Raw genomic sequence first — 27,296 nt, 5'->3', positions numbered from 1 at the left:
ACAGCTCGAGCTCAGTGAGGTTGGATGGAGAGCATTTGTGAACAGCAGTTTTCAGTTTTTTCCACAGATTCTCGATTGGATTCAGGTCTGGACTTTGACTTGGCCATTCTAACACCTGGATATGTTTATTTTTGAACCATTCCATTGTAGATTTTGCTTTATGTTTTGGATCATTGTCTTGTTGGAAGACAAATCTCCGTCCCAGTCTCAGGTCTTTTGCAGAATCCATCAGGTTTTCTTCCAGAATGGTCCTGTATTTGGCTCCATCCATCTTCCCATCAATTTTAACCATCTTCCCTGTCCCTACTGAAGAAAAGCAGGCCCAAACCATGATGCTGCCACCACCATGTTTGACAGTGGGGATGGGGTGTTCATGGTGATGAGCTGTGTTGCTTTTACGCCAAACATAACGTTTTGCATTGTTGCCAAAAAGTTCAATTTTGGTTTCATCTGACCAGAGCACCTTCTTCCACATGTTTGGTGTGTCTCCCAGGTGGCTTGTGGCAAACTTTAAACAACACTTTTTATGGATATCTTTAAGAAATGGCTTTCTTCTTGCCACTCTTCCATAAAGGCCAGATTTGTGCAATATACGACTGATTGTTGTCCTATGGACAGATTCTCCCACCTCAGCTGTAGATCGCTGCAGTTCATCCAGAGTGATCATGGGCCTCTTGGCTGCATCACTGATCAGTCTTCTCCTTGTATGAGCTGAAAGTTTAGAGGGACGGCCAGGTCTTGGTAGATTTGCAGTGGTCTGATACTCCTTCCATTTCAATATTATCGCTTGCACAGTGCTCCTTGGGATGTTTAAAGCTTGGGAAATCTTTTTGTATCCAAATCCGGCTTTAAACTTCTTCACAACAGTATCTCGGACCTGCCTGGTGTGTTCCTTGTTCTTCATGATGCTCTCTGCGCTTTTAACGGACCTCTGAGACTATCACGGTGCAGGTGCATTTATACAGAGACTTGATTACACACAGGTGGATTGTATTTATCATCATTAGTCATTTAGGTCAACATTGGATCATTCAGAGATCCTCACTGAACTTCTGGAGAGAGTTTGCTGCACTGAAAGTAAAGGGGCTGAATAATTTTGCACGCCCAATCTTTCAGTTTTTGATTTGTTAAAAAAGTTTGAAATATCCAATAAATGTCGTTCCACTTCATGATTGTGTCCCACTTGTTGTTGATTCTTCACAAAAAAATACAGTTTTATATCTTTATGTTTGAAGCCTGAAATGTGGCAAAAGGTCGCAAAGTTCAAGGGGGCCGAATACTTTCGCAAGGCACTGTATGTGCATATGTGTGTGTGTGAGCAGATACTGGAGTGAGTGTTTTTTGTGTTAGAGTCTCAGTGTTTTGGGGCTCTGTGAGTGTGCATGAGCCTGAGACGGTGCAAGAATAAAATACAAAGGTCAACTCAGTCCGTGGAGCTATTTAGTTAGCAATTCAGAAGTCTTATGGCATGGGGGTATAAGCTGTTCAGGAGCCTTGTGGTGTCAGACTTGCTGTGAGAAGTCTATAGCTTGGGTGGTTGGTGTTTAATTTTTAAAAATTATTTTCCGGGCCTTCCTCTCACACTGCCTGATATTGAGATCCTGGAAGGCAGGGAGCTCGGCCTGAGTGATGTAATAATAGCCTAGTAGCCAAACAGGCTATGCTATGCTATGTAATGCAGCTTAAAGTAGTGAACGTTCCTATCTGCTTTTAGTATGTAAGTCTCTGCAATAAACCCACTCAAGGTACCCATGCAACTCCGGTCACTCTAAGATTAAATTTCCAGATGAACATTTGGCAGAGGGGTAGATCCAATAGCGGAGATGACTACAAATGCCTGGTTTGCCGTATTGTACATTGGTCTTCCTTATTCTTTTATTTTTTTTGTATTGGCGTTAGCACAGCATACATGATCCTAATGTTTGTTTCAAGACAACAGCAAACTGAAAAAGATTGTGCTGATTTTATTGGTGCATTGAACAATGTTGCGCTCTGTAGTTTAAAAACTCTGTGGATAGTGCTAAAACAATGACGTCATCTTTATGCACATCCTGCAAATATTGCTTTTATCACAAACTGAACGATTATTAACCCCACTACTGAGTCTTTTGAGTCAGTAAATGTGACAGAACCAATGGCATGGCCTTATGTTTCCATCCCTAGGGTTGGCTCTAGCACTAACTCTGTTTACTAGGCTGGGGCCTCATTTATCAACAGGTGAGTACATGTATTACTAAATTCGGGCCTAGATGGAGATTCTAGGATTTGCGTGCGCCACAAATGATTGGGATTTAACATAAATCAGAGCCATATTATATTTGTGCGGTCGTGAACAAGCACTGCATCCCCGCCTGAGAACGCCCTCCATTCACTTTTTTATGGTAACACAAACTTGCTCATTTTTTGTATGATTTTAGAGATGTAACTGGGCCATGATAGTTCCTAAAAGAAAGCGCAATGGCAAATCTGATCACATTTCTGTCGAGGTGGGAGTGTTGCAGTGACTTTTCCAAATGAAAAAATGCATGCCGCCTAGCGAGTGCCTACGCTGGCCCCGCGTTCTGCAAGATCGATTGTCCTTTAAAACAATTTAAGAGTAAACGCCACAGCCCACACTTCTATGCACAAATACTATTTTTTTAATATATTTAATATGTATATTTAATATGTTCATCAGAACATGATTGTGTTTCTATCTGCCTTGGTATAGGCTCTGAAATGGAATAGTCCAGGCTATGATGCCGCGCTCCTTATATCGCACAGCAATACTGTAGCCTACGCTTCCTGTCAAGGCTACTGGTCTATTTACTTTCGATCATGCTTGGCTGTTGAATGAGCGATTTTGATAAATGGTAGATTTGAGATTTGCGTGGATATACACACACTTTCCGGTCAAGTTCAACATTTTATAAATACCAACCTTGCAGGAAAACTGGCACATGCAAGGTTTTAGAGTATTTTTGTGTGTGCACGGGCCTTGATAAATGAGGTCCCTGGTCCCATATTTGTTTGCAGTCTTCTCAGCTCTTATTGTTGTTGCGTTAGCTTACGCAGTTTTGCTAATCTGGTACCAGGCTCAGATCTCCTTAGCAGCTGTTTCCTCTTGACAATGTTAAGAGTTATCTGTTCCTCCCTTATAACTGTAGACTGCCACATCTGTTGGTAGTTACCCTCCATGCTTAGGACAATATCATTTGATTTGAGTTAGTGTATTTACATGTTTTACAGGGACAGTGCGCATTAATCAACGTTTCAGTAAAAGTGACGGTTTTAACCAGCCGGCTAATTTTAACCCACAGTCCCTGGGCAGGTTATTTAAAAACAATTACAATAACAATACAGACAAACAACGAGCAGTGAGCACATGCAGAGCAACATAGGACAAGCAACACGTATACTTGTTTTTGATAGCTCGGAATGATTTGTTGTGTATACTCTTCACGTTCACTGATGTGGGGCCTAGTCTTATCTATGGCCTTATCGACACCGGTGATTTTGCACTGTGACGATTGTCATCACAAGTTTGCTCTATTTGTACAATCTGGAATTATATAATTAGCCTAGCAGGCAGCCTGCAGAGAGGAGGGATTCCTCAAATGGAAAAGAAGGGGAGTATAAATTGAGGCATGACCAAGGCTCTTCCCCCTGGGTGGAATGGAAAAGAGAAATCCGAGACCTTTAAACTTGGAATCCGTAATGGTGAAACAGCCACGTCTGTTTGCGATATTACAACAACAACAAACACAGTTTTTTTTTCTCTCCCTCTGACACCATTGCACGTGTGATGGAATTATGTTTACAATGTTACACGGCGCTCCTCAGCGCGGCAACATAAAGGATACCAGTGGTGGGGTGTTCCCCCACTACTGCTGAATCGGTCTTTAAGGCAGGGATTGACATTCAGGTCTGAATTCTTTTTGGGTTGCCCTAAGATTATGATCGGTTAGGGTTAGGGGTTTGAATCAGAGATATCAGCACTGGAGTTCACTCAAAGCAGGCTCAATTTACCGTAAATGGTCTGTTTTTTTACTTAAACAATGGGGAGGAACCAGAAAAATCATTAACGAAATTGCTGGGGGTGTGTGTGTGTTCTTCCACTGCCTTTGGGAGAGGGAAAAACAAGCAACCTCATGTTTGCTTATTTCCTATGATAAGAATAAAGGCCGGAAACAATATTTCTTCAGCTCCATGCTGTGTTTATTTATTCCAAGGAGGGATCCGAGAGTGAGGGTTGTTATGGCCATGGTGGTAGACTAAGGCCTGCCGGGGACCCAGATAGAGATCAGACAAGCAGAGCAGCTCCATGGGTCTATATGTCGACTACGACCGGCTGCACTGTTGTTCACACCTCTATTAGACTGCCTTCTGTTAGTCCCTGTAGTAATTTACCTGCACAGTAAACAAGAGGAATGGGTACATTCCACACCGGGCACAGATGTCAGTTCAACGTCTAGTTTTTACATTTACATTTGATTGAGTTGTCAACTAAAATCACAATGTCATTGGATTTAAATGAAAAGTTTGGATTTTTGCAAATCCAAAAAGTTTTCCAGGTTGGTTCAATGTCATCACAGATTATTTTTTATTTTTTTGGGGGGAGGGGGGGATTCTACCAGTTTTTGCACAGTGTGTTCTCTCTTCTGACATGTATTTAGGTGGTTATTCTGATCCGGGAATATCATTATTCAAAAGGGCTGATGTAACATAGGCCTAAGCTATATGTTTTTTTTGTCATGAGGAACTGTAAGGGTTATTTTTCCATATCTGTTAGAAGGACATGGTATGTAGTGTGTATTTGGTGTTGATATAAGACTCAACTGTTTTCCTGATCAGGGCTTCCCCTTTCCTCTCTCTCTTCCTGCTCCTTTGTCCTACTACTAGTGCTCTTCACTACTGGTCTGGGTGGTGCTACATGTTTACATCAAGCCTCTGGAAAATTCTAGTTTACTGTATTCTCTAATATGTTGGTTAGGATTCAGATATTAAGGTCACTCATCCTCTTCCTTTAGGACTGTCGTGTGTGTAGATTAACGTGGTCTATTCCATAGGATCAGTCAGTTTATTTTATTTTTGTTAACCTTTTATTTAACTAGGCAAGTCAGTTCAGAACAAATTCTTATTTACAATGACGGCCTAACGCGGACGACGATGGCCCAATGGGACCCCCAATCACGGCCAGTAGTGTGATACAGCCTGGAATCGAACCAAGGTCTGTAGTGACACCTCTAGCACTGAGATGCATTGCCTTAGACCACTGTGCCACTCAGGAGCCCAAACATATCCTCTGGTTTAGACCAGAGGATTTTGTTTTTTTTGTTTAGATAAATGCTCAGAGGACGAAAAGAGTCACTTAACTAATTAACCCAGGAATGAAGCGTAATGCAGAAAACTATCGATTGTACAGTACCAGTCAAAAGTTTGGACACACATACTCATTCAAGGGTTTTTCTTTATATGTACTCTTTTCTACACTGTAGAATAATAGGGAAGATGTCAAAACTATGAAATATCACATATGGAGTCATGTAAGTAACCAAAAAAGTGTTAAACAAATCAAAAATGTATTTTAGATTCTTCAAAGTAGCCACCCTTTGCCTTCATGACAGCTTTGCACACTCTTGGCATTCTCTCAACCAGTTTCACCTGGAATGCTTTTCCAACAGTCTTGAAGGAGTTCCTACATAAGCTGAGCACTTGTTGGCTGCTTTTCCTTCACTCTATGGTCCAACTCATCCCAAACCATATCGATTGTGTTGAGGTCGGGGGACTGTGGGGGCCAGGTCATCTGATGCAGCACTCCATCACTCTCCTTCTTGGTCAAATAGCCCTTACACAGCCTGGAGGTGTGTTGGGTCATTGTCCTGTTGAAAAACAAATGACAGTCCCAATAAGCGCAAACCAAATGGGATGGCGTATCGCTGCAGAATTCTTTGGGAGCCATGCTGGTTAAGTGTGCCTTGAATTCTAAATAAATCAGACAGTGTCACCACTAAAGCACCATCACACCACCTCCATGCTTTACTGTGGGAACCACACATGCAGAGAGCATCCATTAATCTTCTCTGCATCTCACAAAGACACGACTCCTCAGACCAAAGAACAGATTTCCACTGGTCTAATGTCCATTGCTCATGTTTCTTGGCCCAAAAAAGTCTCTTCTTATTGGTGTCTTTTAGTAGTCGTTTCTTTGTAGCAATTCGAGCATGAATGCCTGATTCACGCAGTCTCCTCTGAAAAGTTGATGTTGAGATGTCTGTTACTTGAACTCTGAAGCATTTATTTGGGCTGCAGTTTCTGAGGCCGAGAACTCGAATGAACTTATCCTCTGCAGCAGAGGTAACTCTGGGTCTTCCTTTCTTGTGGCGGTCCTCATGAGAGCCTGTTTCATCATAGTGCCTGATTGTTTTTGCAACTGCACTTGAAGAAACTTTACTAGTTCTTGAAATGTTCCGCATTGACTGACATTCATGTCTTAAAATAATGATGGACTGTCGTTTCTCTGCTCATTTGAGCTGTTCTTGCCATAATATGGACTTAGCCCTATTTGGTAAAAGACCATCTTCTGTATACCACCACTACCTTGTCACAACACAACTGATTGGCTCAAAAGCATTAAGAAGGAAATAAATTCCACAAATTAACTTTTTACAAGGCACACCTGTTAATTTAAATGCATTCCAGGTGACTACCTCATGAAGCTGGTTGAGAGAATGCCAAGAGTGTGCAAAGCTGTCATCAAAGCAAAGGGTGGCTACTTTGGAGAATCTCCAATCTCAAATATATTTAGATTATTTTTTTGGTTACTACATGATTCCATATGTGTTAGTACATAGTTTTGGTGTCTTCACTATTATTCTACAATGTATGAAAATAGTAAAAATAAAGGAAAACCCCTTGAATGAGTAGGTGTGTCCAAACTTTTGACTGGTATGTGTACATAAGTCTAAAAGCTTAACATGAACCTATATGGAGGAAGGTTTTACTTACTCACCTCTTTTCTTTGTTGACATGCATTGTTCATAATTTGTAAAAACTGACTTTTAAAATGGTTTAGTGGGGCAGCCAGAAGAGGAGTGCATCGCTTCACCTCACACTCCAGCAACATTTCCCATGTAACAACAAAGCCTGTGTGAACAGTTAAATATTGCCGTTATTGTTCGTATACTGTAATGTAACACGCAGCCTAACCCTCATATCTCTCTCTGTCCTGCAGCTTGGGTGGGCTCCCTCTCCATGGGGATGATCTTCTTCTGTTCTCCCATCGTCAGCGTCTTCACAGACTTGCTGGGCTGCAGGGTGACAGCTGTGGGCGGAGCCGCCGTGGGCCTGGTGGGACTGCTGGCCAGCTCCTTCGTCACGTCAGTACTTGTATAGCTACCCTCCTCATCAGCCATTCTGATGTGTTGTGTCTAAACGTTATCAGGTGTTTGTGTGTGTGTGTGTGTGATACAGGATGTACAGGAGCTCAGCCTGCTCTCATGTCCTCTATTTCTAGACCTCTCACGAGATGGCATAATACCAAACTCTCAACCATTTTAATCTACGTACATGCATGCTTACACTACTACCACAATAACAAAAATAATAATAATAATAATAGTTGGCTCTGTGTCAGTCAGTAAGGCTATTGCCTGACTTTGAACAACACCTAGAAAATCCCCCTTTGGATCTGTTCTCTGGGTGGTCTTTTTTTTTTTTCATATAATTTTTGTCACACAAAATAACTCTAGCTTTTTTTAAAACCCATTATCTGTCTACTAAATGAAGGGAACATTTATTACAGGTGACATATCACTGGGTCAAAGTAGGAAGTACAGTGAAAGTATTGTTAAATGCAATAAATGAATACCACAGCTGCGTTTTTATCTAGGGTTATCCCCGCAGTGGCGTGACAAGTGAGTAAACATTAACGCTCTTGTCTTGATGATCGTAGCACTCTGAGAGACCTGTCATTAGCGCTGGCCTAGAAGCAGCTCCAACTCACCCCTGACCTCTCTCACTGATCTATTTATCCAGGATTAGTGATGTGCTAACGGTAACCTTGGTTAGAGCGTTGGGCCAGTAACCGACAGGTTGCTAGAGCGACTCCCTGAGCTGACACGGTAAATATCTGTGACTTGCTTAGTTAAATAAAGGTTGAAATAAAAAAACGAGGACCGTGAAGTAAACAAACACTGTCAGCATAGTGAGTGTACACACCCTGGGAGCGAGGCTGTAACTGATACCCTCCAGGTGTTGGAAGTTGGACCAGGCTAGCAAGTTCACAGCAGCTCCATTATCTTCACCCTGGTGTTTTGGTTCAAGTCAGACTTGAGAACTTGTTTTGCCAGAACCTCTGAGTCAAGTGCATAGAGCTTTGTTTTTTTTTCTCTGTGTGTGAAATTTTAAGCCGGTATAAACATGACTGTGGGGAACTCCCATCCTATCCTGTCTCTCTTCTACTCTCTGAACCCACAGATCCCTGGGTCCCATGTACTTCACCTACGGCATCGTGTTCGCCACCGGCTGCTCCTTCGCCTACCAGCCCAGCCTGGTGATCCTGGGACACTACTTCAAGAAGCGCCTGGGCCTGGTCAACGGCATCGTGACGGCCGGCAGCTCTGCCTTCACCGTCACCCTGCCCTTCCTCCTGTCCGGCCTGCTGGAGAAGGTGGGCCTGCAGAACACCATGAGGCTCCTCAGCATCCTCATGTTCATCCTCATGCTGGCTGGGTTAACCTACACTCCCCTGCTGCCCAAGCCTGTCAGCAGCAACAAGCCAGGTAGCCGCTGCCCGCCCATGAGCAAGGTGTTCAACGTCAACATCTGGAAGTCTCTGGGCTACCGGATCTGGGCCTTTGGCATCCCGGCAGCTCTCTACGGATACTTTGTGCCTTACGTTCACCTGGTGAGTTGTTTTGTTTTTCAGTGGTGATGTGTACTATTGGTGTGTTTTTGTTTTCGTTACTCCGGTCTCGCTGTGTTAAAGATTACTGACATGTGGCAAGAAATAACAGAAGTAGAAACGCGGCATACAAACGTGGCAGTGTGGAACATGTGGGGTTGATTTCTGTGTCCACTGTCCATCATATTCTCTATTTCTCTCATGGTGTATTTTGGACATTGGCTCTGGGTAACTCAGTTGACAGTAATAGCCAGGGGTTATTGGTTAGTAGATCTAGAGCAGGGGATCTCTGCCAGTAGCTTGCTGCCCACCTATGAGTAGCTCGCCAAGCAAATCTGAAAGTATATCCCAAACTGTAAAAAAACATTATCCTACCCCTAGTTAACCCCTATTGGCTTAAAACGCCAAAATGTAACACATCTGCCAATACATTTCCATCAATATTGCCTCTGTCGGTTTGGGGCACACATTTGTTTTTGACGCCGTATGTTGCCAGTTAGCGATGCTAATGATAAGGTCTTGTGGGTAGACCGTAAGACTTTCCCCAAAAACCTTCTCAATTAAATGTAAACGTCAAAAGTAGGCTTACTTCACTGAACTATAAATCATGATTTATTTGTATCAATTGGGTGGCCATTTTTCTACAAACTGTGCCACGATGTGCTGCAGAAGTAGTCCTAACAGCAGAAACATCGCTGGACCATCTTTCACATTTGCTCACAAAAAAAGGGAAATGTGAAAAAGGAAATTGCACCACCGTCTAGGCCTATATACAGTGCATTCGGAAGGCATTCAGACCTCTTGACTTTTTCCACATTTTATGTTACAGCCTTATTCTAAAGTGGATAAAAAATATAAAAAATTATCTCAATAAACACACAATACCCCATAATGACAAAGCAAAAACAGGTTATTAGACATTTTGGCAAGTGTATAAAAAATGGAAAAATATCACATTTATGTAAGTATTCAGACCCTTTACTCAGTACTTTGTTGAAGCACCTTTGGCAGCGATTACAGCCTCGAGTCTTCTTGGGTATGATGCTACAAGCTTGGCACACCTGTATTTGGGGAGTTTCTCCTGTTCTTCTCTGCAGATCCCCTCAGGCTCTGTCAGGTTGGATGGGGAGCGTCGCTGCACAGCTATTTTCAGGTCTCTCCAGAGATGTTCGATTGGATTCAAGTCTTGGTGGTTCCAAACTTCATCCACTTAAGAAGGATTGAGGTCTTGGACACAATCCTGTCTCTGCTCTACGGACAATTCCTTCGACCTCATGGCTTAGTGATATCTGACATGCGCTGTCAACTGTGGGACCTTATATAGACAGTTGTGTGCCTCTCCAAATCATGTCCAATCATTTGAATTTACCACAGGTGGACTCCAAGTTGTAGAAACATCTCAAGGATGATCAATGGAAAGGATCCACCTAAGCTCAATTTCGATTCTCCTCGCAAAAGGTCTAAATGCTTAGGTAAATAAGTTTTTTTTGTAATATTTTTTAAAAATGTGCAAACATTTCTAATAACCTGTTTTTGCTTTGTCATTATGTGTAGATTTAGTTTTTTTTCATCCATTTTAGAATAAGGCTGTAACGTAACAAAATGTGGAAAAGTCAAGTGGTCTGAATACAACACACCCCAGTAACCCTTCCCACTACTTTGACCCCAACAGCTCCTACACCAGGCCGTTGGTCTGGGAAGCTGTGATTTAATTATTGACATGGATTCAGAACATTCATTTTCCTTGTTTCTTTATTAATAATTGCAATGTTGAGAGTAGTAAAAAACTGAAGAAAAATAAAACCGAGAACTGAATTCTGGAAAATACTAAAGGTAATTTTACTGGGGCCTGTCAGGCCAAATACTGTTTATTAACTATTATTTACCAGGTATATAGACAGAAAACACATATATTGCACACCCAGAACACGGGGAAGAGCTGCAGGGTATGGGAGAAGTGAACAATGTGCCTATTCAAAGGCTATAAAATAAATGAGTAGCTTGCGACATGTTTCGTTTTTTTAAAGTAGCTCTCGTGCTAGAAAAGTTTGGAGACCCCTGATCTCAAGCTTCACAAGCACAAATACAAAAACGCACATTATCAAATGTGGAAGGTCAGGAGAGGGGAAGCCTACATGGCCTCAAGGACCTGTGTCACTGTTTTTGAGTTGGAGTTTTTGTTTCCTTCCTTCCTATGGCATGAGAGTTGTTTTTAAACATCTCTCCTGACCTTTGGCCTGTTGCTGCTCGGTTCAACTGAGTTACCGTATCATAAGCGTTTAGTCATAAAGCAACTCATTTTGAACACTGCATGTCAAAATTTGAAATGCTACTATGACATAGGCTTGTCAGACTTAGACACACACATCATTTTTTTTTTTCTGTCAGCTTATGTTAAATGTTTGTCTTCAAAATGGTACAAATGTATAAAATACAAGCCCTGCTTACACATCACATACTGGACTGTTAATCTGTGGTGCCATAACAGTCCTAGATAGAATACGGTTTAGTCTTGTATTTTACGGTACACATTATACCAAAGACAGAGCCTGTAGTCTCTTCCCACAGTCACTGTATGAACCATGACAAGCAAAACTAAAGTGCTTCAGACCTGACTGGAAGATAGTTGTAATTTGTTGTTTTATTTGAAAATACCAAGTTTATAAATACTCTAGCTTGAATATGGCGTTTCAACTGAAAGGCAACTATTTTCTTTGTTATTCAGATACAGGTCTCAGGAAAAACTCTCGTAAAACCAAATACTGTTTGACGGTATTTGAATATATGCCTTGAAAAAATATTTGTATTTGATGGCTTCCAAATATTTAATAACCAAGAACGACATTAGTTCTAGTTATTACAACAGCAACATTATTGTTACTAGGACGTTAGATTGCAATTTCTAATGGAATTATTATGTACGTGGAATAAGGAACAGTCACTTCACAGTAGTTACAAAAACTTTCAACTCATTGTCATGGAATTAAAATGAAATGACCAAAGTATTATGTAACAACATGCTAATGCTAATAAAATGTTGCTCCACGTAGTTAGTTGTAATACACAGGCACATGAACTGAATGCTAACATCAACAAAATATGGCTAAGTGTCAAGGAAATATCCCAAAATTGCCTTCTTAAATTAACTACAGTCAAGGTAGCTGGGGGAAAAAATCATGTTTGTTTGTATTCTGAGTAAACTCTCCCTTTTTTTAAAAGATGGTCTAGTGCAGGGGTCGGCAACAGGTGACGACTGTAAAATCACCAGAAATTCAGCTAAAAATGTATTTAGGAAATCTGTTCCCAATTATTCCCACGACTCAAAAATGTTGTAAACGTGTCTCAATGTAATTAAAGGTATGAAATTATTGTTATTTTCAAATGCAATCTATTTTTGTGCTTATTTGGGGTCAACTTGCAGTGTAGAAATTATTATGATTATGTCCCCCCCCCCCCCACCATCCACTCCGACATAAATGGTCCCGCGGCTGAATCTAGCTGACTACCCCTGGTATAGTGTGTTTTTAAAATAAGAGCTCTTTCCCACAGATGGACAAAGAGGTTCAAAGTTGTTTTTGCTTAGCATCCAACTTGTTGTTTGCAATAGGCTTTGAATTACTCTGCAGTATCTAAAGGTATTCTAAAATGAAATGCAGCTTTTAAACCTTTTTTTTCCAGTGGCATCTTGAAAGAGTCAAAGTAGTTTAGTCAACTTATTTTTAATATCTTTACAAAATAGCAGTTGTTAATTGGTTTGACTTTATTGATGTACAGCTGGGGCAATGGACATTCAGGAGAATGGACTTTTACAGAATGTTCAGATAGAAATGAATTCTGTAGATCAAATATGGGTGTCAGATTGGTATAGGATATTGTGTTTGTGTGTGCTCAACCTGCAGTTCCAGATACAGCACTGCCATTAGTTGAAGGTAGCCAATCCAATAGTTTCAGAAAAGTAGTCACTTCCTGAGATCTGTATTCAAATAGTTTTGAAAAGTAGTTTATTTTCGGGGATCTGTATTCAAATAGTTTTGAAAAGTAGTTTATTTTCGGGGATCTGTATTCAAATAGTTGTAGTCACCTCCAAAGTAACTTTGTTTACCTGGGAAATGTTTTACTTTCCACAAAGCATAATTAAAACTATAGTTATCCCCTGGTCTGAAGAGCATGAGTCTCTGTAGAACTCAGGGCGGCCAAACGGAGGATAACTCGATCTAAATATTAAAGTGGCCAAATGTGTGGTATTACTTGGATGCATACCAGTTAAAGTATTTCACAGCAGTTATTCAATCCCCTAATATACATACGGTAGATGCTTTTAGTAGTGTGGTCTGTGGAGAGTCCGTAAATATGTCTGGGAGGTTTGGTGGAGTTACATAAACACAGGTCTTATTATTCCAGTATTGCATACCATTTATAGGATGGAAAACATCTCCTGTGGAGAGCTGGAGAGGAGAGATCTGTCCTGGGGCTCAGTAGGTCACTGTTTATTTGGAGGAGATTACTTTGTTATTGGAGGGAGGTCACTTTCTCCTGGGGACAGCCCTCTGTGTTCTCCTAACACTTTAGTGTCTGCTACCCAGGCTGGGCCACCCCTGGGCCCTGCCAGTGTCTAGCCCTAGCCCCATCCCTCTGGCCCTGCCAGTGTCCAGCCCTAGCCCCATCCCTGGGCCCTGCCAGTGTCTAGCCCTAGCCCCATCCCTGTGCCAGTGTCTAGCCCTAGCCCCATCCCTCTGGCCCTGCCAGTGTCCAGCCCTAGCCCCATCCCTGGGCCCTGCCAGTGTTTAGCCCTAGCCCCATCCCTGGGCCCTGCCAGTGTCTATCCCTAGCCCCATCCCTGGGCCCTGCCAGTGTCTAGCCCTAGCCCCATCCCTGGGCCCTGCCAGTGTCTAGCCCTAGCCCCATCCCTGGGCCCTGCCAGTGTCTAGCCCTAGCCCCATCCCTGGGCCCTGCCAGTGTCTAGCCCTAGCCCCATCCCTGGGCCCTGCCAGTGTCCAGCCCTAGCCCCATCCATGGGCCCTGCCAGTGTCCAGCCCTAGCCCTATCCCTGGGCCCTGCCAGTGTCCAGCCCTAGCCCCATCCCTGGGCCCTGCCAGTGTCTACCCCCAGCCCCATCCCTGGGCCCTGTCAGTGTCCGGCCCTAGCCCCATCCCTGGGGCCTTGTCAGTGTCAAGCCCTAACCCCATCCCTGTGCCCTGTCAGTGTCCAGCCCTAGCCCCATCCCTGGGCCCTGTCAGTGTCCAGCCCTAGCCCCATCCCTGGGCCCTGCCAGTGTCCAGCCCGAAGCTTCGATATCATCAGGAATACGGGGGAAACCAGGGGTGAAAAGCTGTATTGTTTAACCTTTCAGGAAGGGAGTGCTCACCTCGAAGTGTGCAGGGACTAACAGAGCTGCTAATCCTAGTGGGATATTTGAGCTATTCTGTTTTCCCTCAGCTCCTCTGCTCTGGTCAAAGTGCGTCGTCCAGCCCTTTAGTGCCACAGTCTGTGTGTGTGTGCCTATTCCCCCTCATCTGTAGCCAAGTCCCTCCCCTATCAGCTGAAGACTGGGAGTCTAAAGTCCTGAAGAAGCTTTCCCTCTCACACTATTCCAGGTATTTCACATATTGGAGAATTAGATGGTGTATTTCACCAGGTACGACTGTGTTCCTAGAGGTCTGATTAAAAGGGAAAGGCATTGCCAAGGACAAGTTGAACTGTATGTTTTGCAGGATATGTGTGAAGTCTGGATGGCATTGGTGTGCAAAGAAACTGGGCAGGCGGTAGCAGATCCAGTCAGTGCATGGATTGTGTTAAGGTAGCCTACCAGAGGCAGTGCAGGCTAGCGTTCTCAGTGCTTCCTAATTACGTTCAATCTTGAAACCTGTTTATTAAACTGGAAAGTTTATTCAGCATTTACTTTGATGTTGGTTTTGCACCACTTTGTTAAACTCACCAGTGGCAGTGACTAACTGCCACCACTTTGACAACAACAAACTCATTTGTCACCAGCTGCTGTGTGCTGGAGGGAAGAGTGTTTTGGCCTGGTAAGGTTTATCATAAAGCTTTTGGAGAGGGCGGCAAGTAGCCTAATGGTTAAGAGCGTTAGGGGTTAGGTACCTTTCTCAAGGGCCCAATTGCTCCTGCAAGTCGGTCTGAATAAGAGCGTCTGCTAAATGACAAATGTAAAATAGCGGCTGAGCTGCAGATAGTTTAACAAGCATTGTGTATGTGCCTGGGGGGGGTGTGTGTGTCATCGAGCATGACGGTTGTGTTGTTGGTTTGTCTGTGCAATGTGCAGGCGAGAGAGCGTGACGTGCGTCAGCGTTCACTGACGCTCTTGTTTGTGTGCCTCGGTTGTTTATTGTTGGCCGGTCAGTGAAGGAGGGTGGGATGTTCCTGACAGGGACACCTGGCGAGTGGTACGTCAGTAAGCAGTAGGTCACGTGGTTAGGCCACATACTAGAATACGCGATCACAGGCGGGGACACGGCCCAAATGCCAGCATATCCCCTATATATTCACTACCAGGGTCCCCTAGTGCTCTAGTCGAAGTAGTGCACTACATAGGGAATAGGGTGTCATTTGGAAGAGTCAACATCCCCCAAGGTTATGTGGTTGATAGGGAGGGATGATGCCCACTGGCCAGTAAGTAAAGGGCAAGTAAGCCTGAGAGCAGGTGCCCTAGCAGTATTTAAGGGCCAGGTGTTGCTGGGTAGTATAATGGCCAAGCACAGCAGGCCTGGCGTCTGAGCCAGCAGGGAGTGGGACACCCTGTGGACTGGAGGAATGTTGTCTGTGGGCTGTAGTACTATATCCTCGTGAAACCAGACTAAGTGTGGAATAGAGGCTCTTTGACTGGGACGCAGCAGGGAGGGGTTTGGATGTGGTGTTGGTGTCCTTGGAGGCTGCAGCTACTGGCAGGGATCCAGGTACCAGGCCGGGGCCTCCCAGGCCGAGCCTCCCAGGCAGCCTCCCCAGCTCTGGGCCACACCGATTGGTGCTCCCGTGTAGGAGGGACCGGCAGAGGCCTGGAATCGACATCTGGGCCGCATTTCACATGCTCTGATACACTACGACCGCAACTATGCAGCCCACAATAGTTGCGATGGTGCTTTCGCTTTGCCTGTGAATTGAGCAGAAGGAGTTGCAGCGGCTGATATGAATATTATATAGGGATACAATGCCTTCAGAATGTATTCATACTCCTTGACTTATTGCACATTTTGTTGTTACATCCTGAATTCAAAAGTGGAGTGTTGAAGATTGGTGTCAAGTGCAAACAGAGTGAGCCGTGTATCAGACCAAGTTCTGGAGGTTAAATGTAAGTGAATGAGTGCGAGTTAAGGAAGGTGTGGTGAAGAACTCTGAACCCGAGCCTGACATCAATGGACATGATAAATTGAATCAGTTAAGGTAACCTGTAGTGGACTTTGTGATATTTGTTTGTAGTTTCTTCTGATCAGAGGGCACGGGCATTGGCCTCCCGAGTGGCGCAGCGGTCTAAGGCACTGCATCGCAGTGTTGCAGCGTCACTCCCGGGAGTCCCATAGGTCGGTGCTCAATTGGCTCAGGTCGTCCAGGTTAGGGGAGGGTTTGGTCGGGATGGGGGATTTAATTTGCAAATAAATTCATAAAAAATCCTACAATGTGATTTTCTGGATTTTTTTTTTCTCATTTTGTCTGTCATAGTTGAAGTGTACCTATGATGAAAATTACAGGCCTCATCTTTTTAAGTGGGAGAACTTGCACAATTGGTGGCTGACTAAATACTTTTTTGCCCCACTGTATATCATGCGATAAAATGCTAATTAATTACTTAAAAATCATACAATGTGATTTTCTGGATGTTTGTTTCAAATTCCATCTCTCACAGTTGAAGTGTACCTATGATAAAAAATTACAGACCTCTACATGCTTTGTAAGTAGGAAAACCTGCAAAATCGGCAGTGTATCAAATACTTGTTCTCCCCACTGTATCTGGGGAAGGGTATTCAACTATTTCTAGAGTGTTGAAAGTTTCCAAGAGCGCAATGGTCTCTATCATTGGGAAATGGGGAGAAAAAAATATGGCACTACCCAGACTCTGCCTAGAGCTGGCAGCCCCGTCCGACCAAACTGAGCAACCGGGCAAGAAGGACCTTGTTCAGGGAGGTTACTAAGAACCCAATGACCACTTTGGCCAAAATACAGAGTTCCTTGGCTGAGATGGAAGACTCGAAGCTGTAATTGCTGCTAAAGGTGCTTCTACAAAGCATTCACTCAGGGTTGTGAGTACTTAGTGCCTTCAAAAAATGTTCATACTCCTTATGCCACGTTTTGTTGTTACAGCCTGAATTTTAAATTGATTTCATGGATTTTGTTCTCAGCCATCTGCATATTAATACCCCATAATAACAAAGTGAAAATGTGTTTTTAGAAATGTTTGCACATTTTTTGAAAATGTAATATACATATCTCATTGACATGAGTATGCCCCCTGAGTCAATACAAGTTAGCATCACCTTTGGCAGTAATTACAGCTGTTAGTCTTTCTGGGTAAGTCTAAGAGCTTTCCACAGCTGGATTGCACACATTTAAAAAAAATTTTTTTATCTTCAAGCTCCGTCAAGTTAGTTGTTGATCACTGCTAGACAGCCATTTTCAAGTCTTGCCACAGATTTTCAAGCCAATTTACATCAAAAGGCCACTCACTGTAGTCTTGGTAAGCAGCTCCAGTGTATATTTGGCATTGTGTTTAGGTTATCTTCCTGCTGAATTTAGTTAATCAAGTTTTATTGGTCACATACACGTGATTAGCAAATGTTATTGCGGGTGTAGCGACATGCTAGGACTAAGATACCGTAGAATAGTATAGAATACAGTTGAAGTCGGAAGTTTACATACACCTTAGCCAACTACATTTAATCCTCTTACAAATTCCCTGTCTTAGGTCAGTTAGGATCACCACTTTATTTTAATGTGAAATGTCAGAATAATAGTAGTGATTTATTTCAGCTTTTATTACTTTCATCACATTCCCAGTGGTTCAGAAGTTTGCATATACTCAATTAGTATTTGGTAGCATTGCCTTTAAATTGTTTCACTTGGGTCAAATGTTTCGGGTAGCCTTCCACAAGCTTCCCACAATAAGTTGGGTGAATTTTAGCCCATTCCTCCTGACAGAGTTGGTGTAACTGAGTCAGGTTTGTAGGCCTCCTTGCTCTTACATGCTTTTTCAGTTCTGCCCACAAATTCTCTATAGGATTGAGGTCAGGGCTTTGTGCTGGCCACTCCAATACCTTGACTTTGTTGTCCTTAAGCCATTTTGCCACAACTTTGGAAGTATGCTTGGGGTCCTTGTCCATTTGGAAGACCCATTTGCGACCAAGCTTTAACTTCCTGACTGATGTCTTGAGATGTTGCTTCAATATATCCACATAATTTCCCCACCTCATGATGATGCCATCTATTTTGTGAAGTGCACCGGTCCCTCCTGGAGCAAAGCACCCCCACAACATGATGCTGCCACCCACGTGCTTCATATTTGGGATGGTGTTCTTCGGCTTGCAAGCATCCCCCTTTTTCCTCCAAACGTAACTATTGTCATTATGGCCAAACAGTTCTATTTTTGTTTCATCAGACCACAGGACATTTCTCCAAAAAGTACGATATTTGTCCCCATGTGCAGTTGTAAACCTTAGTCTGGCTTTTTTATGGCTGTTTTGGAGCAGTGGCTTCTTCATTGCTAAGCGACCTTTCTGGTTATTTCGATATAGGACTCGTTTTACTGTGGATATAGATACCTTTGTACCTGTTTCCGCCAGCATCTTCACAAGGTCCTTTGTTGTTGTTCTGGGATTGATTTGCACTTTTCGCACAAAAGTACGTTCATCTCTAGGAGACCGAACGCATCTCCTTCCTGAGCAGTTTGACGGCTGCGTGGTCCCATGGTGTTTATACTTGCGTACTATTGTTTGTACAGATGAACGTCGTACCTTTAGGCGTTTGGAAATTGCTCCCAAGGATGAACCAGACTTGTGGAGGTAAACAATTTTTTTTTTTTTTTGGTTTTGGCTGATTTCTTTTGATTTTCCCATGATGTCAAGCAAAGAGGCACACCTCCAATTGACTCAAATTATGTCAATTAGCCTATCAGAAGCTTCTAAAGCCATGATGACATTTTCTGGAATTTTCCAAGCTGTTTAAAGGCACAGTCAACTTAGTGTATGTAAACTTCTGACCCACTGGAATTGTGATACAGTGAAATAATCTGTCTGTAAACAATTGGAAAGATTGCTTGTGTCATGCACAAAGTAGATGTCCTAACCAACTAGAAAGTAGATGTCCTACTGTTTTGGAGTGGTTGAAAAACAAGTTTTAATGACTCCAACTTAAGTGTATGTAAACTTCTGACTTCAACTGTGTGTAAACATTATTAAAGTGACTAGTGTTCTATTCCTTATAATGGCCAGTGATTTCTAGTCTATGCCTATAGGCAGCATCCACTAATGTGCTAGTGGTGGCTGTTTTTCAGTCTCTCGGTCTCAGCTTTGATGCACCTGTACTGACCTCGCCTTCTGGATGATAGCAGGGTGACCGGGCAGTGGCTCGGGTGGTTGATGTCCTTGATGATCTTTTTGGTCTTCAGATGCTTTAGGTGTCCTGGAGGGTGGGTAGTTTGCCTTTGTAATGTGTTGGGCAGACCGCACCACCCTCTGGAGAGCCTTGCGGTTGCGGACGGTGCATTTGCCGTACCATGCGGGGGATATAGCCCGAGAGGATGCTTTCAATTGTGCATCTGTAAAAGTTAAGAGGATTTTAGGTGACGAGCCAAATTTATTTAGTCTCCTGAGGTTGTAGAAGCGCTGTTGCGCCTTCTTCACCACACTGTCGGTGTGGGTGGTCCATTTCAGTGTGTCAGTGACGTGTACGTCAAGGAGCTTGAAGCTTTCCACCTTCTCCACTGCGGTGCTGTCGACATAGATAGGGCATGCACCCTCTGCTGTGTCCTGAAGTCCACAATCATCTCCTTTTTGTTTTGTTGATGTTGAGTGAGTTGATGTTTTCCAGGCACCACACTCCCAGTGTCTGTTGGAAAGCAGACTGAACCAGGTTTTCCTCTAGGATTTTGCTCTCCTGTTTTTCTTTTTATCAACAAAAAAAACTCCCTAGGCCTTGCCGATGGCAAGCATACCCATAACATGACGCAGCCACCGCCATGCTTGAACATTTGAAGAGTGGTACTCAGTAATGTGTTGTGTTGAATTTGCCCCAAACATAATGCTTTGTATTCAGGACAAAGTGAATTTCTTTGCCACATTTTATGCAGTTTTACTTTAGTGACTTATTGAAAACAGGATACATGTTTTGGATAATTTTTTTTCTGTACAGGCTTCCTTTTCGCTCTGTGTGATTTAGGTTAGTGTTGTGGAGTAACTACAATGTTGTTGATCCATCAGTTTTCTACTATCACAGCCATTAAACTCTTAACTGTTTTAAAGTCTGCATTGGCCTCATGGTGAAATCCCTGAGCGGTTTCCTTCCTCTGTGGCAACTGAGTTAGGAAGGACGCCTGTATCTTTGTAGTGGCTGGGTGTATTGATACACCATCCAAAGTGTCATTAATAATTTCAGCATGTTCAAAAGGATATTCAATGTCTGCTTTTTATTTTTACCCATCTACCAATAGGTGCCCTTTGCAAGGCATTGGAAACCCTCCCTGGTCTTTGGCTGAATCTGTGTTATAAATTCACTGCCCGACTAAGGGACCTTATAGAGGTAGTACAGAGATGAGGTAGTCATTCAGAAACATGTGAAACGCTATTATTGCACAGTGAGTCCATGCAACTTATTATGTGACCTGTTAAACACATTTTTACTCCGGAACTTATATAGGCTTGCCATAACAATGGGGTTGAATACTTATTGACTCCAGACATTTCTGCTTTAAATGTTTTATTCAATTTAGTTAACTTTTCTAAAAAAACATAATTCCACTTTGATATTCTGTGTAGGCCAGTGATACAAAATCACAATTTTAATAAATGTTTCATTCAGGCTGTAACACAACATTTTTAAAAAGTCAAGTGGTGTGAATACTTTCTGAAGGCCCTGTATGTATAACTGTGGCGGCTGGGAGATGGTGGTGGCTTCACTGAGTTGTATGAATGGCGCACCCTGCCTTCCCCACTTCTGAAAAAGGAGTGGTGTAGAGGGAGGACTCCCCGGGGGTATGCCTGAAACATGAGGAGACTGCCCCCCCCCCCCCCCCCCCCCCCCCCCACTCACAACTACAAACACATACTGTATACTCTCACAAACATGTAGATCCTCCTTATAGCAAATTGAACACAATGTGCCAAGACCATTGTTCTATGTTCCATATATCTTACCATCGCTCTTATGAAGGTCTAGAAAGTAATCAATTGTAAGCATCTACTAGCCTTATGTGTCTGTTTTCCACTAGACGTGCCATTTTGATTCGGCCATAAGTGCATGTGGCAGCTGTGTTCTGATGTGACTGAGTACTGACGAGACGCTTGTGTCCTTTGCGTCTGTCCCATAGATGAAGCATGTTGAGGAGCGCTTCGGAGAAGACGCCAACAAGGAGGTTCTGCTCATGTGCATCGGCGTCACGTCCGGCGTGGGCCGCCTCATCTTCGGCCGGGTGGCTGACTACGTACAGGGAGTGAACAAAGTCTACCTGCAGGTAAAGTCTACTAACCTCGGTCTTGCACAGGTCATGACTAGGTCTAAGATACCCTATTCCCCATATAGGGCACTACTTCTGGCCCGATGACACCCTATTCCCCATATAGGGCACTACTTCTGGCCTGATGACACCCCACTCTCCATAAAGTCTACTATGTGTAGAATTTAGGGTGTCCTTTCAGATGTAGCCTGAACCCCATGTCATAACCATTACTCTGATTTAATGCAAAGAAGCAATGCTGCTGTGTGCATCGCATTCATGTCACCTCTCTGACATCCCCTCCGGTCTCCTCCCGCCCAGGTGTCTTCGTTTATCGTCATCGGCGTGATGTCCATGATGATCCCTCTGTGTCATGTGTTCGGGGGGCTGATCGCGGTGTGTCTGCTCATGGGCCTGTTCGACGGCTGTTTCATCTGCATCATGGCCCCCATCGCCTTCGAGCTGGTGGGCTCTCAGAACGTGTCCCAGGCCATCGGCTTCCTGCTGGGCATGATGTCTGTGCCCATGACCGTGGGGCCTCCTATTGCAGGTACAGTTAAGCAGTCAAGCCGGTTAGCCGCGTCTGAGATGGCATCTTCCCGGGGGGGGGAGAAATAGGAAAGTTAGTATGAGGCAGGAAAAAGTTAAATCAATCATAGAGCCACTGAATTGGTTAGACTGTACTGTTTGAAAGATATTAGCATTTAGCTTGATGCTGTAAAACATTTCTCCCTGGAGTATGATTCTGAGCTTTAGTTGTTTTTCTATAAACCTCTGGTTCCACCTGGTGTTTCTGTGCAACTGTGAAAGTGAAACACTCCATACTCTACCATACACAAAGGAACCTAAAGAAATCGATTCACAACATGGCAACTTTGCACCTTCTACAATTACAACTTGATATGAGTAGAGACATTATCTCGTGAATATGATACTTGTGTATGAAATTCTATACCTTGTGGAAGATGCATACATTTCACCACAGGAATGTTGACTGCACAGATGTCCATTTATGTTAATCTCGTTCTAATTTGGATATCATTCATATCCACATGAGTCATGTGCAACCCGTTTGCAATGTATTACAAAAAAAGGCATCGTTTTTTTTCTCTGAAATAGACTAGCATTCCAGGAAGAGAGGGACACAGGGTGGTAGAAGCAGGTAATGCAGGAAGTCATGCAACCTAGTGATGTTAAGGGAAGGAAACCACAATCCACAAGGGGGGGTCAGACAGAGGGGCCTAAATAGCCCTGACCCCAATCCACTCTGTCTTCACTAGCCAGTAATAATCAGCTCTTTGTATTAAAATAGTGGGTATACACTAACCCACTACCACTGGGAAAAAGCTGGTTGAATCAATGTCGTTTTCATGTAATTTCAACCAAAACGATATATGTTGAATCCTTGTGGAAAACTGATTGGATTTGCAAAAAGTCATCAACATAAGGGCACATTTTTACCTAAATCTAATAACATGATTTATTTAAATTTCACTGTGAATTCCCATTAGTTGACAACTCAACCAAATGTAAATCAAAACTAGACGTTGAACTGACGTCTCTGCCCAGTGGGTACTTGGTATCACTCTGTCCCAGCTCAGATAAGCCTACCTTTTTGTTTTATATCTGAAAGGACCAAATAAAGGTGTTCACTGTGGTTTGAAGTTATGGGGTTATGGACTCAGGACTGGGGCATGCTATTGCTGACCTGTGGGGTTTGTTCCTTGTCTTTAGGACATGAAATGATAATGAACGAGTCCCAGATATTTATGTGTCTGTCTCTCTCGCTAGGGTTCCTGAGGGACAGGCTGGGGAGTTATGACGTGGCCTTCTATTTGGCTGGTATCCCGCCTATCGTCGGTGGGGCCATGCTGTGTCTGATCCCCTGGGTGGAGGCTAGACGTATCAGGAGAGAGCAGGAGGAGGCAGCCAAAGATGGCACCCAGGAGCAGATGCTGGAGTTCAAGAGGAACAGTGGGGGACAGGGAGATGCACTAGCAGTGAAGACCGCAACCCCCGAATCTGTCATCTAAGTCTCCCAAAACACACTCAAAACAAAGATGCACCTTGACATATTCACATATTCATATTCACTCGCAGGAACTTGGAACTGCTGATTTGTCGTATTTTTTTATGAAACAAGTATAGATGAAATATGTATTGACCCGTGTATGTGTAAACAATATTTTAATGGCTGCTTTTGCAGGAGAATGTGGGGCAAATGCTGAAGTAATACTACATATCAGTTATACACATAGATACTCAACAAACACAATTGAACATGAAGGTGATCTTGAAGAGCTATGCATCTGATTGTTTTCCAATCTTGCAGCTGTTGAATTAACTTGAAGGTTAAAATGGAAAATGAGAATCTCACTTATTTTAATATTTCTTACAAGGGAACGCATGCTTTACTTGGGTGCTCTTTGAAGTCTGCAACTACTGATTTACATGAGAATAAGCAGTGGCCAGCCTCGCTAGGAAATTCCCTCGTTTTCAATGTGCATTTTTTATTGTTTAAGGCATTGAGGATCATTCTCGTCATTGCCGAGAAATGTTCAATACAAGCTTGAATATAGTTTTTAGGCTTTGCAGAATTTTGAAAAGAAAAACAAACTAGATTTATTGGGTTTGTTGAAAAATATATATTTCCAATAAATGCTAGGGACATATAATTAACCATATATGGTAAAAGAAACAGTAATATATCTAAAATAATCAAATTATCCCATAAGTAGTATAGGTAAGTAAAGTGTGTTTGGGACACAGATGTTGCTTGTCTTGACAACAGTATAACAAAGAATCTACTGCTAAGTAGAATTTAACTGGGGGGGAAAACAGCTGCTTTTTAAAAGTCAATCCTTTTCTGTTTATAGCACAGAGTGATCTGTGGGGGATTGATACTCTCTTAAAACATGCCAAGATTGTGAATTTGTGAGTAATGAGGTAAAGCCTGACCATACAATATCACTTCAAAGAAGTGCTTTATGAGATAATGGGTGGGGAGGTAGTTAGTTCCTAGTGGTTGTAGGGCTTACTATTGTCTTAGTTTTCAAGGTCACCTTGAAGGTGCTTGAGCACCTCAAGGGAGCAGCTTGAAGCACAATTACAGCGTCCCACCCATGAAATATGAAACGTCATCTCAAGGCTGCAGTACTCTGGACCTGAAATAAGCCTGACTTTACCTGAGGCTGTGTTCAGTCGTTAGTATCTCTGATACAGTGTAACTTGAATGCGCCGTACACAGTGCCTGAGAATCCTTTTCAGTGTTTTTGAACCAGAACCACCATTGTCATTTTGTAATCATTAGTTTATAGCAGCTCAGAACAGGATTCTCAAACGGAACGTCTGCTTGTCTGACTATGCAACGTGAGTAAAGGATGAACGTCAGTGTTGATTATAATGAGTAATTGACATGAAACAGAGATGAATGAATTATGAATAGATTTTCTATTGTTGATGGCAGTATTTTGTCCAGCACATATAGGCTAGTAAACCAATGTTATACTTTCATATCTTCTAATTGTAGTAGGCTCACTCTGTCCACCATATTTCAAATGTAATTTGATATGTAATCATTGACAAATGTGACCATTAGTCAAGTTAACCATTGACTATGTGCTCAGTTCATTAGCCTTTTGTTAGGAGAAATATATTTGTTTTAATGATATTTTTCATATTTGTATTTATTTTTTTCTAGAATTTGTTTAGCGGCTGATGTCATGCCATAATTAATTGGTGCTTTCTTTTCTCATTATTTGATGTTTTGAAGACCAAAACAACCTTTTGTATTGATTATTTTGGGTGTGCCCTTGAAATGTAAAGAAAATGGCTGATTGTCTATGGTCAATACTATTTGCCAAAGCACCACCCTCGGGATAGTTTATTAGGCCTTTCAAACATGTTATGTTTCAAATCACCCTCCTGAATTTCAACAATCATTGATAATTATAAAGATTGCTCTTGGAGAACTTGAAGACCCACAACTTTTACAGCGTAGGATTTTGACTCGACAATCCCTTGACCACTAAGCACGCAGAAAAGTCATAACTTATCAAAATCCAAACTATCCAGCTCTGTAGGTCATTGGTTTCACCAAGGCAAGACTTGTGACACAATCTACCTCGGATGTCATGCAAATTTCTAGTATTTTGTCCTACACAGTATTTGCAGGACAGAAAGAGGCTTTCAGTTCAAACCATTACAAAACATGACCATCACGTGTTGTTTGGGCAATATTTCCCTTCCACTGTGTGTCTTTATACAGTCGATATCCAAACATTAGGAGAGACTCTGTAAAAGAGTCTTCCAGCTTCCTAGCCATCACTGTTTGCTCTGAACGGGATTGCTGCCTATCTGTACCACAGAAAAGTGTTTGAGAAGTACAGTACTTCGGTGGAATTTTGTGACCAGGGAAATGCAAATAAATGATTAATTCTGAGAAGAAAAAGTTGCTATCTTGAACTTAAATCTTGCTTTGGGAATGATCTGGGGTTTTTTTATGCTTTGAATTTCCAGTTTAGATGTATTATTATTTGTTCTATCGATGTGAGAATTAGATAATACCCATGTCACAAGGAATGTTTCGGATACATTTTTTGGTTTTGTTTTTCTAACCAGAGCATACATTTCTACTAGGGAAATGTCCAATTTATATATTTGTTTTATCAAGTCTTGTTTATTTTTAAGTTAATCTTTTAGTTATAATTGCTATATTATTATTCTTACTTTACATCCTAGACATACGCAGTTGCACAATTCACCGATGAAAGCCTCAGGTAATTTCTCAAGTAATAGAAATTCCTGAAATTGTACCCTGGAGGTTTTACTGAGATACCTCTTTGCCATACACATCTTAGTAATTATTCATTACATTATCTCGTACTGAATTAATTCCTTGGCATCCAAAGAAGTTTGTCACCTTTTGGGAATGTCCCAGTATTTTAGATCCTATGAAGAGAATTTAAAGATTTAGTTTATGCATGTTATATTTTTTGTTTAGTGGCTAAAGTCCAAATTCAACAGCATATTGTTTGAAATGATTCAATGAACATGTTTCTAGTTACATATGCAGGTTATATATAGATTTTATTCAAACTCTTTTGCTCTTCACAGGTGTAATTCCGAGTGTATATCTATGCCTAATGCAACTAGAGTTCTACCACACTGTAATGTCACAAAAAATATCAACTTTGCGGCTTTCACTTTCACCCCATGTTATGTGCATTGTTCTTCTCTCAGTTTGTTGTTCACAGATAGTTTATTTCTTTACAGTATATATAAATGTCTTTCAAATACACATTTTATATTGCTGATCATTAAAATATCTTTGCTTTATGTAGTTATTTCATCATTTTATTGCTTTTCTAATTGCCTTCATAATTTTTTTGCATTATTTAATGTTTTAATTTGATTGTATGATATGTAATATGTCATGGTACTATGTACAACTGAAATTAAAGTACATTTTTAACGAAGTAAGGATATGTTAAAGTTTTTGATTTTTTCTTGAGTTTCTCATCATTCATCATCACTCTCCAGTTGCATCATGGGAAACTTATACCTCCTAATTTGAGCCTGACAATGTCTCTGTCAACCTATAGGGCCTGGTTTATTTAAGCTACTTTATGCATGTACACACACTGGAAAAACAAAGTGTTTGCTGTAATCCAATGTCAATACTGGACCATCCTTCCTCTTAACACATGTTTCTCACACGTCTGTCATACAGAGAAGTGAAACTCTTGCCAAAGCAAGCCA

General features: G+C 42.2%; 1 protein-coding gene across 1 annotated transcript in view; it reads left to right on the top strand.

Moving 5' to 3' along the window:
- Positions 1 to 27,014, top strand: part of slc16a10 (solute carrier family 16 member 10) — a 54,253-nt gene extending 27,239 nt beyond the window's left edge. Inside the window, exons 2-6 of the mRNA XM_021600284.3 lie at positions 7,214 to 7,358; positions 8,458 to 8,887; positions 21,411 to 21,554; positions 21,858 to 22,086; positions 23,328 to 27,014. Coding sequence (XP_021455959.3) covers positions 7,214 to 7,358; positions 8,458 to 8,887; positions 21,411 to 21,554; positions 21,858 to 22,086; positions 23,328 to 23,569 — 1,190 coding nt within the window. The 3' untranslated portion in view covers positions 23,570 to 27,014. The remainder of the gene's footprint in view (positions 1 to 7,213; positions 7,359 to 8,457; positions 8,888 to 21,410; positions 21,555 to 21,857; positions 22,087 to 23,327) is intronic.
- Positions 27,015 to 27,296: the final 282 nt, after the last annotated feature.

Source organism: Oncorhynchus mykiss, chromosome 4, assembly GCF_057628025.1.
Source record: "Oncorhynchus mykiss isolate SJ-2025 chromosome 4, ASM5762802v1, whole genome shotgun sequence".
Lineage (NCBI taxonomy): Eukaryota > Metazoa > Chordata > Actinopteri > Salmoniformes > Salmonidae > Oncorhynchus > Oncorhynchus mykiss.
Note: the sequence above shows the minus strand (reverse complement) of the source record. Positions and strands in the feature narration are given on the sequence as shown.